At 41.8% G+C, this 19,931-nt stretch overlaps 1 protein-coding gene across 2 annotated transcripts in view; it reads left to right on the top strand.

The window, feature by feature from the left end:
- Nucleotides 1–1,803: 1,803 nt before the first annotated feature.
- The window catches only part of DKK2 (dickkopf WNT signaling pathway inhibitor 2), a 41,407-nt gene continuing 23,279 nt past the window's right edge, over nt 1,804–19,931 (top strand). Inside the window, exon 1 of one of the 2 annotated variants that reach the window (XM_065634596.1) lies at nt 1,804–2,017. In XM_065634596.1, the coding sequence (XP_065490668.1) occupies nt 1,804–2,017 (214 nt within the window). Of the gene's footprint in view, nt 2,065–19,931 lie in introns of both variants that reach the window. The other variant, XM_065634595.1, reaches the window with a different exon arrangement.

Below are 19,931 nucleotides of genomic sequence, written 5' to 3'. Positions count from 1 at the left end.
TTAGCTACTTCCTTTTGCACAGCTGTTAGTTTAAAAGATGAAATCTCAGGTATGCATTTCTTCTTCACCCCTTCTGCTGTGTAAAGAGGTAGAGTAACTGGAAAGGATTGGTAGCTTAGAAGAGGGACCCTTCAGGAGAGAAGGGGGAAAACATGAAAATTCTCTCTTGTCTTCCCTGACAAGGCAGCAGTTGTACAAGAACATGTGGGACTGCAAGAGGGCTGCTCCTCTCACCCCGTTTTGTTCCTTTCAGCCCACTTTCACGTGTCCAGGGCAAGGACAAGGGCTTGCAGCTGCTCACTGCAGTGCCCCATGGTGATACTCTCTGCACTAAATCTTTTGCAGGTATCAGAGAAAAGAGAAGGGCTGGCGTTACCGCAGTTCTGCTGATTTTGCACTCTGTGACCTCATTTACCTTCCGTTTTCTGAAACACAGTGTTTCGGTGCTGCAGCAGGGAGGTGGAAGTGCCTCGGAGCGTGGGTGTAGTTAGTAGCACCTGGATGTTTCACAGCAATTTGATGTGTGCCTGTGCCAAGGAAATTGAGAAGATGAATACAGAACAAGTCTCTCGGGTTGCTAGTGGCACTGTGGTACTCAGAAGTGTCACATTTAGGACTAGTGTGGTGCAGCATTAGTGGCTGAACATGCTCTTTGCCTGGGCAGTGGGCTGTGGAGGCTCAGGCATAAGATTTGGCAGGATTTGCGTGTCAGCCCCGTACTTTCACAGCACCGCAGGACTAATGTGCTTTGCACTTCTGAGTGTTTGGGGGGAGCTGGAGCACCTTGACACACGCTTCGGTTCGGCAGCGCAATTTGGGGAGCCTGTGTGCAAAGCCTGCGGTCCCTGTCCGCTTTGGTGAGACTTAACCTCCCTCTGCGGGCTGGACACCGGAGCGGCAGTGAGGGACAGCCCGAAGTGCGACACTCGTGTCCAGGGCTGTGCGTGGCCGTGGGGCCCAGGCAGGCCCCGGCCGGAGGGACAGAACGTGGGTGTCCCCTCCAGGCTGGGGAGAGAGTGGCCCCCGAAGAGGTGGGGGGACACAGCAGGCGAGAGTCGCTGCACAGCGTGTCCCTCCGCGGGGCTGGGGCGGGGGACGGGACACGCACTGCCAGCAGCTATAATAGTGATGAAAATGAATAATAATAGAGGCAGCGAGAGGCTGCCGGGGACCCCCGAGTGCAAGGGGAGCAGCGGGGGAAGCCCACCGCGGGGTCTGCCCCTCGGGCCGGGCTGAAGGAGGAGGAGACCGGGCGCTTTCACTCCTTCTGGCTGCAGAGGCTGAGGCAAAAGACAGAAAAAGGAGGAGGGGAATAAAAAGTAAAGAGGGGGGAGAGAGTGAATGAAAACTAAGCCCAGCTGATGCCGGTGCTGCTTGGATTGGATCTGGTTTGAGTTTCCTTTCTGCTGGCTTGTGCAGCAAGAGAGGAGGAGTGGGGGGAAGTAACTCACTCGCTCTGCCTCTGAAGCTGGAGCAAACGTGCTGCTGGGGAGCTGCCCCGGGTGCAGTTGTCTCGTAGCTTATTGCTCTCAGTTACTAAAGAACTGCCTGGACTTCTCGAGGACCCGGAGGAGAAAGCCATCACTTCACAGACCCCTCTAGACTTGACATCTTTTTTGTCTAGGGGATTCTTTTTTAAATTATTTTTCTCAGAACAGCAGCTCCTTGAGTGTGTGGCATTGAAATCCATTGCTTTGTTAACAACTTTGGGACATATTTTTCAAAACTGTTTTTTCCCCCGCTCTCTTTTGTTTTCTTTGCCTTAAAAAAGAAAAAAAAAAATTCTTTTTGGGGGGAGGGGAGATGATCGTGCTGATGTGGAATAAGTGCTCCTGCTGTCTCCTCTTACTAGCCGCGGTCCTGATCGTGGAGAGCTCCCAGCTAGACAGCGCCAGCTCCAAGGTGAACTCCATCAAGTCCACCCTGATGGGGGAGGCTCCAACTCAGGCAACCAACAGATCTGCAGGCATCCACCAGGGACTGACTCTTGCTAGCACTAAGAAGGGCAAAATGCTAGTGCAGATGGGAAAAAAGCCTCCCAAGCACTATCACCGCCAAGGAGAGGTAGGACGTCGCTTCATTCATTGCTTGAGTGTCTGTCTGTCTGCGTGTTATATGCAAATAATTGCTAGTCTTCCCCACATATTGTTTTCAAGGCTTTACTGTGTTTAATTAATTAATTTACTTCATCAGGGTTGTCTGGGACAATGTCATCTCATAATCGGTGTTAAGAATTGCGCAAGTGGGAGTTGGAAGGTTTTAAACACTTCATTTTTCTCTGAAGGATTAATAACGGGTGGAAGAAAGAGTAATCTAAAAATATATCATCTTCAGCATTTCTTTGTTTGACTCCTTCAAAGGGCTGCTAGAAGTAAATGAAGAAATTTCTTGTCAACTCTCAGATGCTAAATGAATTGAATTTGAATAAGTGAGGAAAATTTGAGCCTGAAGTGAAAACTGTGTTTACAGCAGTGAAACAAACCTGGTTTTAAAAATCACACCTAGCAAATTGATCTCTGATATCTTTCTCCATGGTGAGGATAAAAAAGCATGCTGTCCCAGTGGTATAGTTTAAGGCACATTCATTTGCTTAATATGACAGAAAATAAATTCTAGGTTTCTTGTCCAGAATATGCTCCAGTGGTTGTGGAAGTTTTGTTTGGTTACATCCAGCTGAGATAACCAGGGAGCAAGAGCCCTGAATATGAAGTTTGAGTGCAAGGAAGAAAGAAAAGGTCATAGATATTTTAAGAAAAAAGGACCCTGACTTACTTATGCAGTCTTCTTTCCTCTCTACCCTGCTTGGAAACGTCAAAGTCTTATAGAAAATTATACTTGTTTAACTACCTTTGTTGTAAACTATAAAGCAGCATTTTAAGCCATCAGTCCTTTACTTCTCTATCAAGTCTCAGATGGTATGAATGTTGTGCATTGTGGTGTTGAAGGAAGTAGACTTCTTCAGAAAATATAGATTTTATACTGTTGGGTATTATTAGTACCCCCAAATACAGCTGTTTTTCATAAGCAACAAACAGCATAGCAGCAAGGGAGCTACCACCATTTAGCACTAAAAAGGCAAAAACCCAGAGCCTGAAGGGTCTGTATCTTGCCTACATTTTTCTTAAAGCAGCAGAGAAGCTGCAATTTCAAGCAATCCACTGAATTTGCTGAAGTGTTTCGCATCAGCTTCCTAATAATTGAATGTTATAATTTGATTTTGTGTGCGGGCATAATAACAGTGGTGGTAGTTTTGGGTTTTGCGTGTCAGAAATTTGTTTTTAAACTTCTCCAAGCTTTCTTTCCCTAGCCATTCAATTGTTTTATAATTTACCCAGAATTTGGTCGCCTCTCCTCACCTCTGAGCAAAGTTGAGTAACAGATGCTGTGCTGAAGTTTCAGATTACTAAAGTACTGTGCTCTTTCCTAGTGCGCATTGTAATAATTACTACGTTAAATCACCTTGAGAAAATATAGGAGCATGATACACTTTCTTATTATGTTCTCCCTGGGTTTTTGTTTTCTGTGTATTCGCAAAAAAGGCAATATATAGGACCTATTTTCACACTGAGTGTTATCTCAGTCTCATGAGTTTCAGTGCAGGTACTTGTGGGGCTGCGCTATGCAGCCCCAAACACAATATACAATTTTTGCCTTTTGGGGAAGTCTTGCCACCTTTCTCCGTGTACAACATCCTTAGCACTTCAATGTATATTCAGCGCAATGTTGAGAATGATTGATTATAACTCACCCAGTTCCTGGAAAACAAATTGCTCCATGCACTGGTTGCATTTGCAAGATTTGCCCCTTATTTGCCAACCTGGATTTTTGGCTGGGGACTTCTAGTTAATGGCATGAACTCACAAGGTACAGTTCAAGTTAGAGACAACACTGTAAGTATGTGTAATGGTAGAAGAGATGGCATGCACATTAAGACGTCCTCTTTGTAGCACAAGGAAAGATCCCTGGAGAATCAGTGACTTTGGCTTCCAGGGAGCAAAGCTGGACCTCCCGTCAGTGCTGTCGGTACTGATCTCACCCTCTCTCCCTGGGACTCCATCCCTGGCTCCTGCACAGTCTCATAAAGATGTAATCCCTCAAAATGGCTCAGATTTGCTATCAATAATTGTAGATTCTACTTTCAACCATCTGCTTGAAGCAACACAATTAAGACAGAATTGCAATAAAAAGAAAAAAAAGAAAAGTAACTTTTGTGATAATGCTTTATCTTTGGTGGTAGTTCCAGTTGCAGGATGGGTAAGCCGCTAGAGTTTTTAACAGCAGCATCACACATCTCAACCAATTAAGACATAACATTTTCAGAATTTTTTAAAGTACTCTCTTATTAGGTTAGTACTTGATTTGTTTAGATAATGGGACTTTGTGCGGAGGTTTTGCATGTTATTTGCTAAAAGAATAGGCCTGTGCTTTTCTTTCTAAAGCAATCTGTTGCATTAATGGAATTTATAATGTGTCAAAAGTAGTAGGAGTGCCTTTTATATCTTGGTAACATTAAATGGTAAGTTGAGTGTCTTGTTTACAACTAGAAAACAATCTTAGTAAGGACTAAGGATATGTAACTTCAAGGAAAATTAATAGAATTTTACCGTTGCGATTGCTCTAAGCTGTGCATTCAGCTCTCTGCAGATATATGTAGTAGAAATCAGGGGGTTCTCACCAAAACTGATGAAAGGACCATCAGCCAGCAACTTATTTGCTTATTCAGCTTGGTAAACTAATGCACCTTCACCATATTTCTCCAATATGTTAATGCAACACTTTCAATTATGTTAATTCTCGGGACTAGCAGCAACTTGGGAGTCTTTAATCAGCAATAAATCAGCGGATACAATAGTTCATGGCTTATCTAGAGTGTTGATGTATTTCAGCTGGTAGTTACAGTGCTTCTGCCCAGAAAGGGAAGATCCAGCGCTCCTTTGTCAGGCAAAGTTCCAGTTCAAAATTAATGAGAATACTCACATGAGTAAAGCAAGCTGATCGGCTTGCTGGAGGGACTGGTGGGGCAAATGTGGATTTTAGTTAGACTTACATTTTTATGTCTTTCTGAGGAATATTATTTATTTTCTGTTCTTATTCCCTTTACTGCCTTGGATCAGCAGAGAATGAGAAACACTGACGTGCTAAATCGGTGAGATTTCACTGTCTCCACTGTTCTCCACTGTCACTCCTGTCTTCTGCTTTCTGCAAACTGGTAATGTTTTCCCAATTTCACAGAGAGTCCGAAAGTATCTACAGCATTTGCGCAATGGGAAAGTATGCTCAGAAATAGGACCGTGCAGTGCATGCTAGACTAGGTTACTTTTTTGGGGGTCAGTACTATACGTTATCTGCCATCAATTTCCTTTCAAAACCTGATTTAGAGACGTGGCTTCTAGGAACAACACCTCAGTACTGTAGCCTCTCTGGGAAATTGTTCTGGATATATCATCTCTCTAAATAAATACGACACAGTGAATAGAGTCATAAATGAAAAAAGCCAGATTAGCAATGACGGTGGATTAATTTTTCTGCATGTTAGCTACAGCTTCCACTGTGGTAGAGCAAGCTCTCCCATATGAGTGCTCTCGCTCAACTATAGAGATGCAACTTAAAAGGGAAAATCCCAAGTATGGTAGCTGTGATTGAAAGGCATAGCCATTCCATAGATTCCTGCATGTCAGCTCTGTAGCCTCTTTAATTTACTTCACTGTCTTTTTGACTTCTTGCCCCTAGGTTATAGTCCATTCTCTTCTCTGAGGCTTGTCCTCTCCTTCAGTGCTGGCGTTTGCACTCCTTCACACCAACCACCTTGAACGACCTGGTAGGCTGAGACCTACCGAACTTTATTTCCAGCCGTTTTTGTTCTTTAATCTGTGGTCGCTATTATCTTCTGACCTTTCTGAGTCCTGGCCACAAGCCATTGCTTTGGCTCTTTCCCCAGTAAGATGTGTCTCTCATTCCCTTCGCTGCCGTGTAGCTGGTTGGGTTTGTGCCCCCCACTGGGACAATCCCTCCCTCTTTCCCAACGCGCACAACAGGAGCAGCAGCAACGCAGGGAAGAACTGGGACAGCCAAGAGAGGGGACCGGCACAACTGAGGGGCTGAATAAGACATAATGAAGTCTGGAAAAGGGCAAGAGGAGTGAAAAGCTGCAACAAGTTTTAGCACTGCAGAGGAACGATAGACAGATAAGCCTTTGTTTTCCAGATGTATTTGATGCAATTTATTTTTTTTTCTTTTAAACTCTACTTCAGCTTGAGCTAAGAGGCTTCAGACCACAGAAGCCAAACCAAAAAGGTATTAATCCAAATGGCTCGGTTGACACTGATCTCATGCCTATCAGTGCATGGACATGCATGTGTTTCTTGAACAAGACACAGTTACCCGCAAGGACTTGCTAGAAAATGCTTGGATGATGCTTTGTAGCAAGTAAAACAGCATGAGCTGTAGTAATTGACTGCAGTGCCCTGAGAATGTTACAATAAAATGTACAAAAGACACCAAAAATGTAACCACAATATCTCAAATAGCTAGCAACCAAAGCAGCATAAATTATTTTTCCATGTGATTGAAAATAAATTAATTACAATACCTAGAAATTACATCCAGCAACAGCTGCCTTTTTTTTTTTTTCAAATTAAATAAATAGTAAGTACAGAATTGCTAAATCTGCAGAGGTTACCAGAGAATGTATTCTTTGCTCTTGCTGTTTGCTGTAAGGAATTTGGGAGACACACTGGTTTACTGGCAGCAGTCTTGCAAAATAGCCAAGTGGCTTCTCTCTTGATTGCAAAAATGGGATGCAGAGTATTATCTCCTTCCTGGGTTGTGCTTGGTGTCCCCTTCAATTTGTTTTTATTATTTGACTTCTTAATATAGAGCAAAAGCTCCTATGAAGTGGCTTTACTATAACAATTTCCTATTAATGTTGTAACCATGCCTAGAAAACTTCCAGGACTCTGATTTGTTATTGGGTGTGCAAATACTTTGGAAGAGTCTGGAAAGTCTGTCAGAATCTAAGGACAAGACAAAAGATGATGAAGGATGATTACATTTTGCCCTCAGTAAAAAAGGAGTCTGATTAACTCATTATGTTTGATTAACTGATGCTTTGCAGATGCAAATATAGCAGAAGTTTAATTTTGATTTTAATTACCTCGACACCGGATCTATCTTGCAAGCACTTCATATCTCATGGTTTGTCAGTCAAGCCTTTGGTCCTTTTACAGTTGTACTTACAAATGCCTCACCCTGCAAATGTTGTTCAGGAGGAATTTAACTCTGAAAAGGAGTCCCGTGAAGCTCCTGCTTCTGTTTGTTTCAAGCGTTGCTTTCCTCTTCAGGTTCTGTGTATCTGAGGATTTTTTAAAAGTATATCCAAACAAGCTTTATATATATGTAAAAGTGTTAATTTGGAGAACACCTTCAAAGCAGAGACCCTCCCTTGCTGCTTGGGCTTGGGGAATTCCCTGCCAAGCTCATGCTTCCCCCACACGCACACACCGGTCGTGGTTGGCAAGGGTCAGGGCGCCATGGGCCAGACTTGGAGCCCATGAAGCTGCCTCTCTTCTTTTCCTGCACCAGTAAAAATCCAAGTCTACTTCGATATTATTTTTTAGAGAGCTGAGGATAATTCTTTGGAAATCCTTGTCTTTCAGTGCTATGTTCTAGGCTGTCTTTCTGGTACCTTTAAGTTGACACTGGCTTCTCTGATCTTCATATCCATGGATGTGAAAGGCCCATACAAAAGCCAAGAAGAACAGGAGGTTTGTTTTGCTACTTTGTTGTTGTTGTTACTGCAAAAGTTACTGTTGTTGTTGCCTGCAAAAGTCTATTTTCATTAGAGAACATGAACGTTCAGCTCTTCTTTTTTTGATCAAGTCTAGGATGTGCAGTGACCATCTCTCCCCCCAAACTGTCACTTTTCTTCAGTATACTTTTTGCTTTTTTGATTGAAAGGAAGATTTATTTTAATGGAAAATTTCATGAACACAAAGCAATTTTCAAATTGCAATGAAGTGTGAAAATAGGTGAATTTGTGATACTTCCAGGCTCATTGCAGAATCCTTTGCTCTCGAATGAGCTACAGAAAATAGTGTTAGAGGCATAAAAGGATACATGTGGTCATACTAAATGACCAAAGCACAGCAATTTTCAAAATAGTGATTTTTGTTCATCTTAGTTACAGTTTTCTTAGGATCAACCCTAAATCCATCTCTGATTTATATATTCATGTTCACACAAAGAAAACTTGAGTCATGAAAATGAATGGCTATAACCACACAGTGGGAGTGTGGGGTTCACTCATTTAGCAGCTATTTTCTTCTTACTAAATGAGAGACTGGGGCAATGCTACAAAAAAAAGGAAAAAAGTTCGAGTTGTTTTCCCTATCAAAGCGCACAAGCACACAGTTCAGCCCCTTGGGACTTTCTTAAAGCTAAACTTTGATACGATTGAATTTTCCTATGCTCAGTAATGAATCTTGGAGACATGCAAGTTGCACATATGTAGTGCAAATGGCATGGGTTTAGCATTTTTAGCAGCAAGCGAAGGTGGACTGTTCTGCACATGCTCGGGAATGAGGTGTTGCTTCACTCTGACAGCCCTCTGCCTCATTCTCTGTGCATCATGTAAGTGTGAACCAGGCTGTGCATGCTTTTAAACGCATATTTATCGGTCCAGTGAAAGAGAGGACAAGGTTCAGTTCTACGTGTTTTGGCAGCTTGCGTTGAGCGAAGCAGTGACTTGCTGTCAGTGTGATCTCTTCTCTGCACGTCTGCAATGCGTAAAGTAGAGATCTCTTAAAAGGAATTGCAAACGGAATATGTTTATGTTGCAGCAGGACACTTTTCTTCTTGGAATCTCATGCTTAACTATAGAACGGCCTCAGGAAAAGTAGTGCATCTGATTGAGGAAAAGCTCCTTTATTTTTCCTTTTGTACAGAGCAGGGTAGTTTCCAGAATTGTTTATTTTGCTATGTATTCCTACAGAAATGGTGCATCTCTTTTTGACAGCCTGAAAAGATCCTCAAGCTGGACCTTTTGCTGTAAAACAAGCTTTCTGCAAGGCAGAAGAGATAACTGTATGTAAAACCACTAACAGAAACACAAAATGCTAAGCCTCACTAATCTTGTTGGAGTTAAGTTAGTTCAATTCATTTTCAGGAGTGTCTTGAAAGATTCAGGCTGTGCCAAAAAAAATGGGTACTGATGGATGTGCTACCATCTTGCATTTCACGTTATTGCTTTCATGGGACTTTATCCCCTCCTTTTAGTATTTTTTCTTTACAGCAAAACTCTAGTGTTTCATGAAGTACAGCCATGGTACTTTGAATGGCCAGTGCTAAGTATCCATATCAACTCAAAAGAAGCCATAGAAATCTAGGTCCTGTGTTTAACTGGGCCTTGCGTCCCATCTCGAATAGCTTAGGTTGTTTTCTGAAGCCACTACTAAAAATAGATTTTTGGGCTTCCCAATGCTGCAAGTTCTAAGGAAGACTCCACCTGCCACCTGCTTTTACGGCTGGATTTACTGGTGTGCCTGAGGGATTTTGTGATTTTTCTTACCCTGGGTGTGTTCATGTGGAGTGTAACACAGAGGTGCTTTGCCTTATAAGGTTGCTGTTCAGGGTGAGTTTTTATAAAGCATAGGTTTAAAAGGAGAAAAAGCTCCATCCAATATGATATAGAGCTGCACGCAAGAGATGGTGTTAGGGAGCCTCGGCCTTGGCAGACGGTTTGTCTCCGCAGCGTGTCTTCAGTAGCAGCTGAGTGAGAAATGGCCAAATGAAGCTTCCATTCACCTGACCTGGCAGGGTCAGTACAAGACTGCAGAACTTGCCAGATTTCTTTGTGCCTTCTCTTTTGGCTTGAAAACAAGAGAGCAGAGCCTGTGCCCCAGTACATCACGAATTTCCTGGGAGACTCGGGATCCTGTTTTCTACCTTAAAAAAGTTTGTTTCTCTCTGTCTTGTGGGGCATTAGGTTGTCCAAGACACAGAGACTGAGCTGTGAGTCTCCTACATCTCCTCTTTGGCAGGAGTACTGGGTGGATACTTAGTTTCTTTTTCAAACATAATCTCCCTGTCATTCTTCAGGTAGGAGGGAAGGAGAGAGGTGTCCAAGGGCTGTTTCCTCTTTTAGAGGTAGATGGGACAATGGCATTCCTTACCAAGGAGTTACAAATTGTGATTAAATAGTTAACATAGAGTTTTCACATAGAGAGAGACCATATAGTGCGTAACATGAAGAAATAATAATGGAAGAAGCAGAAAGGAAGAAAAGGCTGGCTACTATCCTGTGTTTGCATCAGGGAACAGGGTGACCACTTGGCAGCCTAGAGAAGGTGGCATGGCTGGTGTGTTATCTGATGATAAATTCATGAAAGTTTACAGAGATAAACAACCTGGCATCATTAGTCTTCTCTTTGCGAGATGATTATCCCAACTCCCTGGGATGATGAGAGCGACCAAGTAAATGTGAAGACTGTTTCATATATTTAGCGTAGCCTGAAAGTTTTACCAGACTTGTCATTCTCAAATTTCAGTTTGACATCCACTCAGGTAGTAATAATGATACCATCTGACCTGTATCACCAACCGCATGTGTGAGCTGAACACTATGGGGTTGCCCAGAGAGACTGGAAGCTGTTCTTGAGGCCCTCTTGGTTCCTGATACTCCCAACAGAGCTAAATTTGCCATGTATATTATTCATAACCAAGTAGTTCAACCAACTCCTGTGGTGGGGAGAGAGAGTGGGTGTGGGTCAGAACTGAAGAATGGAAATCCTGGGAGCTGTGGACGGACCGGGAAATGAGGAGGTAGTCATCCTCTCTCCACACCTTCTCCAGGGGAGAGCCAAGTGTTGATGCTGCCTCATGTGTCGTCTTAGGGCTAATGAGGAAAGCTGCCTATCAAAAGTAAGGCTTAAAAGTGTACTTTGTATTTTGCTGGAGAGGCTAAACTGCTTAGCTGTATAAAATGGTTTTGTAATTGTTTGAATAAATACAGGGTTTTAAAAATGCTTTTCAGGAACGCTTGTAAACTTCTGTGCTTGGTTTTTCCCCATTGCTATCTTCCAGACATCCCACTCCTCGCCAAGGAAATGGCTTTTTAACAGGAAGAATCCTCTGGAAATTGCTTTCTGAGGGGGTCCTTGCCACAGCAGCTGCAACAAATTGCAACTGAACTTCAGTCCCAGTTGTTTTTTATTGCTAAAAGGATAAGTGACCAAGTGAATATTTGTATTATAGCTTCACGACAATTTATTAAGTATCAAATTGTAGTGCGTGGTGTTGTCTAACCAGAAGATTAAGGTTTTCTCTGTGGAGGGAAATGTCTCTCAGACTTCACACCAGTGCTTAAGCTGAACAAGGCTGGGAAAGTCATGCCTATCCCAAACTGTCCTGTGGTTAGGCTGGCTTATGGTTTTCCTTCCACTGAGCCCTCAGCGCCAGGGCCCAGCCAGCGATGTCAGTGCAAGCAGAGTAAAACCAGCACAAGGCAGCCGAGAAGTCCCAGCCCTGCAGCCTAATGCGTGCTGATCCACTCCCCGCTGCGTAAACAAGTCTCCGGGGGGGCATTTTCTGAGCAAGTTGTTTTTTGAGTAGCAGCATAGCTTTAGCATAGCTCAGATTGTGCTAATTGGAAAACATTTTTAGCACGATTTTCCAAATAAGCAACGCGGAGCCCAGGGAGGTCAAGGAAGGATGGAGCAAAACCTTGGGATGGTGCAGGCTGTCTCCTTGTGTCTTTGAGCAGGGTTTGCCAACTAGAAAGGTGACGCAGGTTTGCTTGCCTTCCCCTCAGCCTCTCTGCTCCAAGTTCAGGACCAGCATGGAGGATAAAGAAGACTCTGTCCCTTTATTTCTCTAGAGAAGTGACTAGAATGGGAAAAAAGATGCATCTTTTATTATGTGAGAAATAGGAGCTTCTAAGTTCTGGTATTGCACAAATATATAAAATGTACTAGATAGTGAAAAATTTTCTGAGGATTTCAGAGGTAGGAACTCAGTCTGTATGTTTGTCTATATGCATAGGAAAATCTTGGTTTAAGTATTATCTAAACAACAGTGGTAGAGAGATAAATAATAAATTAATATGCATTACATCATCATTATTATTATTGAAAATGCAACAGCTTTTTTTATAGTTTGATTTCATCAGAAGTGTAGAAGAAACAACTGGCTGGAGCACTGAAGGGGGACAGTTATCGGGTGGTTGGAAGAATAAGTTTGAAAGTCAAAGTTTCATGTTTAGCTTTTCCCTGCTTGCTTTCCTGGTTTGCCAAACTGGGAAGTACGTATTTGGCCCTGTGCTTGACAGGGATTTTCAATGGCTTTATCAACAAACATTTGTAAAATGTTTAAAGACCTTCATGCATGGAAATGCCTGATAGGCGAAGATGTTAATTTGAAATGCAATGTCTGTTATTGGTGCACTTCAATGAACTCAGGTTATGGAGGGTTTAAATATCAGACAGCAAAACCAGAGACGCTCCTCAGTTCTTGGGAAAGCAGATTTCCAATGAGATGCTTGTGTCGGGTTCCCTCCTTCCGCAGGCATGCTGGCCTTACTGTCGCTGCTGTAGGTTTGGGATTTGGGTTTGGTTTTGTTCATTACAGTTGCAAGGATGGTGTCTTTTCTTAAACACTGTCCTCTTAAGTTATCAGCAAAGGATAGATAAGAGAGTCTTCACTACAGGCACACATGTGCACCGCAGGTGTGAAGGGAACTCTTAAACTGTTTATGAGCACACAGAGCCCCGGGAACAAAGAGGGCAGAAAAGAATGTTGTCATTTTAAGGAAAAATATGTTTTAAGGCCCTGTTAAAAATAAAGCCAAAAAGAAATAGCAAATGGGCTGCAGATTGTCTGTGTAACAGGATTAGCACTGTGAAAATCTTTCGTTTTTCTGAACACGCATGTTCCGCGGACAGGCTCGGCTAGCCGAGGTACCATTCAACACTGGAGGGGGTATCCATTTTCAGGCTCTTTTCTCAGTGACTTACCCACAAAATCCCCCTCCAATAGGAACACAAAGATGAAGAGTAGGGTAGCACTGCCTGAACTCTGTTTTAAAGATTTGACATGAATAGAAGCCAGTGCACACATTGTACGAACAAGTATGATAAGCAGTGTATGAATTCCAGGTCTGGGGTGCAGTTGTCACTCTTGAATTTGGTGGGGCTGAACTCTATTTTATAGCTAAAGGGCCAGAATGGAAGGGTCAAGGATGGGGAAAAATGAGAGAAACCTATCGTCTTGTGTAACAGCTGTGTGATGATTTCTCCACTCGTTTAGGAACAGCTTTCAGGTCCAGTGAGGGAAATGTCCATAACGGTGGTGGCAATTCAATACCCAAAGAAGTGATGTAAGTCACTCCTGTCCAGCACTGTTTCCCAGCAGATGCACCAAAAAATGTGGCCGCAGATGCAAATTCACGCAGCCCAGAAATGCCATACTTCAGCTTCTCACTCTGCAAAATGTGCTGTCTCGTCTGTTTTATCCAAGAGGTGCCACACGCTTCTGTGCAGAAAGCCATCTCAAAGGTTAGGCCCTGTTTTATGGATAGGATGAATTTGAAGGATATTTATGTACCTAACTCCCGAATGTTTTCAGTGGGAACTAGGTTCTGCAAGCCTTTAGGGAGTGGGATCGTGGCCTTTTTCATGCAGGAGAGAAATTCAGCTCTGAGGAAATAGTTCGACTCAGGCTCCCTTGCTGCAAAGCATGCTCAGGGACAAGAAGCTCTCTTGTCTTTGATCAGCTGTGTAAGATAGTCTGAATGTGGTCATCAGAATACTTTGTTATAATTATTATTATAGAACAAGTTAAAATAATGTAAGTTATTCCCTCAGTGATGAAATAACAATATGAAAGATTGGTGACAGATCTGTATCTAATGTACCGCAGTTCCTCTAGCCCTTCTGTATGGGTTTTGGTTTCCACCCAGAGTAACCCTTTTCTTAAAGCAGTGTAATTCTTTTTCAGTGTAAAACTGGACAAGGATGCAGAGATGTTGCAAGCAGAGCTGTAGCCTTTCTCTTTAATGAACTTCTTCCTGACCCACCCTGTGTAAAGCAGTTGACACATCATGTGTTGTGCAGCTGGGATGGCTAACCTGGCACATGTATCTGACACATGAACGTATTGACTTTGGCCTTTTGGAAGCACCGGACCCATGCTGTTCTCCAGAGATGTGTCTAAGTCGTTTCCCAGATACGGTGACTAGAGAGAGCAGCGGTAGGAGCAAAAGCTGAAGTGGAATTCGCTAATTCAGATTTAGCTGACTCTGTGAAAACAGATTGCACAACAGAGACTGACACTCAGTTTCTGGATTTGATTTCCTCTCTTGCCCTCGTTTGACCCTCAGTGCTCCCTCTGGCTGTTGGTCAGTATTTGGTTCTCAAGTTGTAGAGTTTGCGTGTGGGGAGTGGTTTTTATTTGGGGTTTTGGGGGGATTGTGTGGTTTGTTTTTTTTTTTAAATTTAAGACTTTTGTGATGCAGCACTTTTAATTTGAGTTTTACCTGTTGACTGAAGGGCAGACCAGTTTCTGTGAGATACCAGCTGGAGGGCCTGAAGGGCTGCTTGGGTGGCATGGGGCTGAACTTCAGCCAAGGTGATCTGTGCTGCTGAAACAGGACGAGCAGATGGGACCAGCCAGGAACACGGTCTGTGTGCTGTTGTTCGCACTACACGTGTCTGTGTTACCGCAGGACGGGGAGCTCTGGTGCTGTTGATTTCACTGGAAGTCTTAGGGATTGTATGCTGGGAAAACTTTGACCACTTGTTAGTAAAATTTCACACTGCTTTTACTTTTGATCCCCCTCTGTCCTAAATGAGCCTATTGGCAGGAAATTAATTTAACCAGTAGCTACTAGGAGACATTTTGTGAACATTTGCTTCTTCTAAAGTTTATTTTCACAGTATGTTTCACCTGAATGTCTTCCAGAACAAAAAACCTCAAATGCTCTGCTGTCCTCATAACATGTGCGAGGCTGAGGCTTCCCTCTTCCTTCCAGCCTGCCTCACAAAACCCTCTCTCAATACTCAGCCTTAATCGTATTTGTAAAGATAAGGTTAATGTTTCAAACCAGCCCTCTTTTACCAGGCTAATGACAGAACAAAATCAAACAACAGCATTTCTGGCAAGTAATTTACCACTGCTCTTCAAATGTGTGTGAATGGAGCTATAGCTCAAGTGAAAAAATAAACTTAATTGCCCAGGGTAACCCATTTCATAACTGATTAGAATAACTAATAACTGATCAGTAGACAGAAAAAATAAGCAGGACTAAATGGCCGGCTTTCATAATGCAGGGAGGCTATAAGCAAAGTTTCACACAAATCTTTTAGAGACTGATGCTGTTCAACTTGTTGGTAAATTGTCTGGAAAATGGGGTACTACTGAGGCACAGAAGTTTTTAATGAAATGTATTCAGAACAGGAAGAACTTAAATGGACCACAAAGAATTGCAGCAAATTTCAGTATACTGAGCACCTGAGAAAGAAAACCCACAGGTAAAATTCCATTTCTATAGGTGTAAAGCAATGTACATGGCATAATGTGATGGCACTTAGGCATATACAGTGATAACTTCTAAACTAGAGTCACTTTAGCTATCAGTTAATGTTGAGGTAGCAGCAGAGAGAGGAGGAAAAAAAAAAAAAGCCAAGCAGAATATCAGGAACTGAGAATAAAACAGGGGGCATTTTTACACTGCTTCTGAGTTCATGGTGCTGCTCATCCTGAATAACTGCTAAGAGGTTATAGAAGCAGTCAGGATTAGATGGAGAAGAACGACAGCAGGGATGATCAGAGCAGCAGAACTGCTTTAACACAGAAGAAATTAAATAGGACACAATGCCCCAGTTTGGAAAAGGGATGATCGTGGGAGAACAGGACAGAGAGATATAAAATAACGAAGGGTTAGTGGGGAGCAATCACTCAGTATTTGCCCTAGAAGAAGAGTCAAGAGCAAAGAGTATGCAATCATCAGACAGCCAGGAACTATTTTTTCATTTGTATAGCTCATTTCCCCACGATGCTGTGGGAGCCATATGGAACTGCTCAGATGGAGATGAGAGTGATGCAGAGACGAGACACTACACTGGTAGGTACTAAACAGTGGTGGAACTTTCAGCTTCATATGTGTCTAATCTGCTGTTCGCCGAATCTGGGAGAATGTAGCTGGGAGAAATGAGAAATCCTTCTGTACTTGCCTATTTTCTTATTCCTTGGAGAATCTGCAACTAGCAAGACACGGTCTGACCACTTTGCTCTGCATTATGGCAACTTTTGTGTACTTATGTAGTTTATCAATAACATTATTTTTATCAACATAGTAAACAAATATTAAATTATATGTTATCACTATAATCAGTAATAACCCAGCTTGTTACCTCAGTTTATCAGGAAACTTAAGCATATGTGGTTCAACATAAGCAGTCATGTTATCTTGCTTACCTCAGTTAGGATGTGCATATATAAATATTAGGCAAATATTTAAATACTTTGCTGGACTCAATCTTTGAGTCTGTGACAGTGGGCATGGATTTTCATATTCTCTCCAATGCCCATTGAAATCAGTGTGAATACTCCCAGGAACTTCAGTGTGGGTTTGTTATTCAGAGAGGTTTCTAGGCAAAATGTTAAATATCCCAAAGAGATTGCTGCGGCAAATGGAAAACATGACTATAATGAAAAGGAAATGGAAAAACGAAGAAATAGACAAAGAGGCTCAGGACAGATTTACAAAGTATGTAGCACGCACAAGTCAGGGGAGACTTTTCAAAGAATTTTGCTACCATTTAGATACAGAAGTAAATGCTTTCAAAAAAGGGTCAGATTTTCAAGTCGTTCATCACTCTGAATGAAGGTTTTCGGTTTTGAGGGGTCTTTTTGCTTTCTTTTGTTACTTCCTCAGGCTTACTTTTGCTCCTGAGTAAATTCTTCCCTCCCAAATTATCATTATATATCAGGCTGTGTATTTCTACTTTATAGAAACTTCATAAATACATCCTGTAATTTTGTAGTGAGCTTCTATGGTAAACTCTGTGAACTGACTTCAATTTACCTTCAGAATCCACCTTCTTTTTCCTGCTCAGACCTCTCAGCCCTTCTGTATGCACAGTTCTCTTTGAAGGCAGAGCTCACCATAGGCAAGGTCAGCAAGCCTGGGCCCCACAGCTGAGTCGGTGTCGCTTCCTCACGAGTTCATAGCAGCAGCAGTCGGTACCTCCTCCTGCCTCTGGGTGAAGTATGTCCCAAGCTGATGAAAATACACAAATCTGGAAGACAGAAGTGAGATTTTTCTCCTTTAAATATGCTCTGTATTTCAGTGATGTGATAATAGAACACTTTACTAGTGGAAATTCTATTTATCGCTTCTGCTGTTAGAACAACCTTACAGGTTTTTGAAAAGTCTAACATTTCCAAAGTTGATACAGTTTTGGTGGAAACTACTCTCACACCAGAGAAGAACAGGCTTGGTTAGCTCCATCTACAAATACATACAGACAGCTAAGAACAAAAAGCAACTCAAGATTACAGTCAACCCCAAAATCTCCTACTTTATCTTTCAGATCTATTTGACCAGAGATTTTAGGGAGCCTAAATAAAACTCAAGGTCTCACAAGTGCTGGGAAGGGGGGTTGGGAGGTGTCTTTCCTCAGATCTCCCACCACATCAGGCAAAAGTGGGAATTTACACAGTCTAAAAATGTTGTATTCCCTCTGCTGCTCGCCCTAGCTTCAGTCTGTGGTTACCAGTTCTGTTTCAGGAATATCGTTGTCATTAAAAATATTTAAGAACACTCCTTTGACCTCCTCTTCCAGCTGCAAGATCCCAACCATTTAAAAGCCACGGTCAGTACAATTGTTTAAAATGCTTTGATATTCAAATCTGGATTCCAAACCACCCAATCTCAGTTAAGAGCCTGGCAGAACTGCTGCCTCTCCACTGCACTTGAGAGCAAGATGTGACATCTTGTGACTAGTTGATTGACATGATGAGTCTTGTAACATTTATGTCTAATGCAGTACACATTTTTTGATAGATGTGGCCAAGTCCAGTCTGCTTCCTCTTTAAAGCAAAGATGTAAAGGAGCTTGCTGTCCCAAACTTGACTTCTTGTTAAAATCTCTGATTTCAACACCATTTTTGCTGGGAAAATATCCCAAGTAATTGTATAATATGTATTTGTTTATTCTGCTGTTTTTCTTCATGTAGCACAACGGTTATTTGATCATGGCATTTTTAATGGGCATGTGACATAGTATTTACAAGGCCACAAGCGCAAGTTTCATTGGTAGGTTTTGGTTTTTTCTGGCCAATGTGGAGCTGTCAGGTCTCTTTTACAATTTTAGGAATGTAGCCTGATTTTTCAAAGTGGGCTTCCAGCTTACTTACAGCTTGCAGCTGAAAGGTACTTGGTATTTAGTCCCTTTCGAAAATTGGCCCTCTTATCTAGAAGTCTAGAGAAAACCTGGCTGATGGCTCCTCTCTGTTGTCTGTGTCAGTTCTCATTTCAGCACTTTAAAAAATTAATTAAAACCTCCGAATTCTTTCCTCAAGACAGTGGTATTATGCAAGATGATATAATTTAAAACAAAGAATTGTTGGTAAATAATTATAAAATTAGAATGTGTGGACCAACACTGCGCAAATGCATTCGAGAAAAAATTAGAGTTGATATTAGTTATCTAATAAAAAATAAAGCATCTCCTCCATATTGACGTGCTCATGAATGGAGAAGTTCCCAGTCTTTCTAGCCTGGGCACTATCAGCCACCCAAGCTAATAGAGGTTCGCTGGACGTGATAATAAAAACATAGGTTTGCTACTTGCATCTCGAGGCCGCAGTGTTGCTTTTGCTGAAAGAAATGCATTGCTGAGCGCAAGATAGATTTGGGGGTTTCCTGAGTGGGTTTTTTTTTTTTTTGAGATTTGTTTTGGTGTTGGATTTGTGATTGTTTGTGTGAGTTGTTGGGGTTTTTTTCGAGACAGTTTTTAGGTTTGCAATGGCATTTCTTTGCTTAAAAAAAGACAACTTAGATATTGTTTTTATGATGCAGAATCTGCAATAGGAAGTAAGCACTAAAATTCCCTGCATTTGGAGCAGAATTCCACTTCTACTTTTCCCAAAGACATCTATCTATCCATCCAGTATCTATCCAGGCTTGTCTGAGTCTCTTTTTATGATTCATCAAGACTTCCTACATAGTTAAAATATTTCTTCTTGCCTTCAGAGTATTGTATTACCCTTAGAGCATTGTATTATTAATACTAAAGGGTGCGTAAGCAGAAGTTAAAGTGAAATAGAAGAACCAAGTCATTCCAACAATTCTAAGTGCACAAAGTATTGGAGAAAGAGTGGAGATTACCTTCCCAAGATGGTCCACTGTTATGTGGGTGTAAATTAAGCTGAATGCAGTGCAACCTGTCATTTTTAGTCTAATGTTTGGTCTGATGAGTCATCAGTTAACGCTAAACCTTTATGGTGTTGATTCCAAAAAACTGTCATCGTATGTCATCTGAGTTTCCCCATTATGTGGAAATACTCCTCTCTGAAACAACTTTATGATATTTTAAGGAACTCAAAACATTTGGAAGATGGTAACTTAAATGCAAACATTTATACAATGGGAAGTAGAGTATTTTCAGAGAAAAAAGACAAATGGAATTAATCTGGAATGGTGTTAAATGTCATAAAGTTTAAAAGGAAGTACACAGGTTGAAAATGATACTGTTCAAATCAATATTCCTTGAAACAGTAGTTTTTCTAAAGCTGCCTTAGAAATATTTATTTTGAAAAGCTGCACATCCAGCATATTTTCTGCTTTTGGAGCTCCATTTTTTGACAGACTATCCTGATTCCAGAATTCCTGGAAACATTATAACTTAGTGTGTGCTTTTAGTGCTCAAGAAGAAA

This window comes from Caloenas nicobarica, chromosome 4, assembly GCF_036013445.1.
Source record: "Caloenas nicobarica isolate bCalNic1 chromosome 4, bCalNic1.hap1, whole genome shotgun sequence".
NCBI classification, from domain to species: domain Eukaryota; kingdom Metazoa; phylum Chordata; class Aves; order Columbiformes; family Columbidae; genus Caloenas; species Caloenas nicobarica.
Note: the sequence above shows the minus strand (reverse complement) of the source record. Positions and strands in the feature narration are given on the sequence as shown.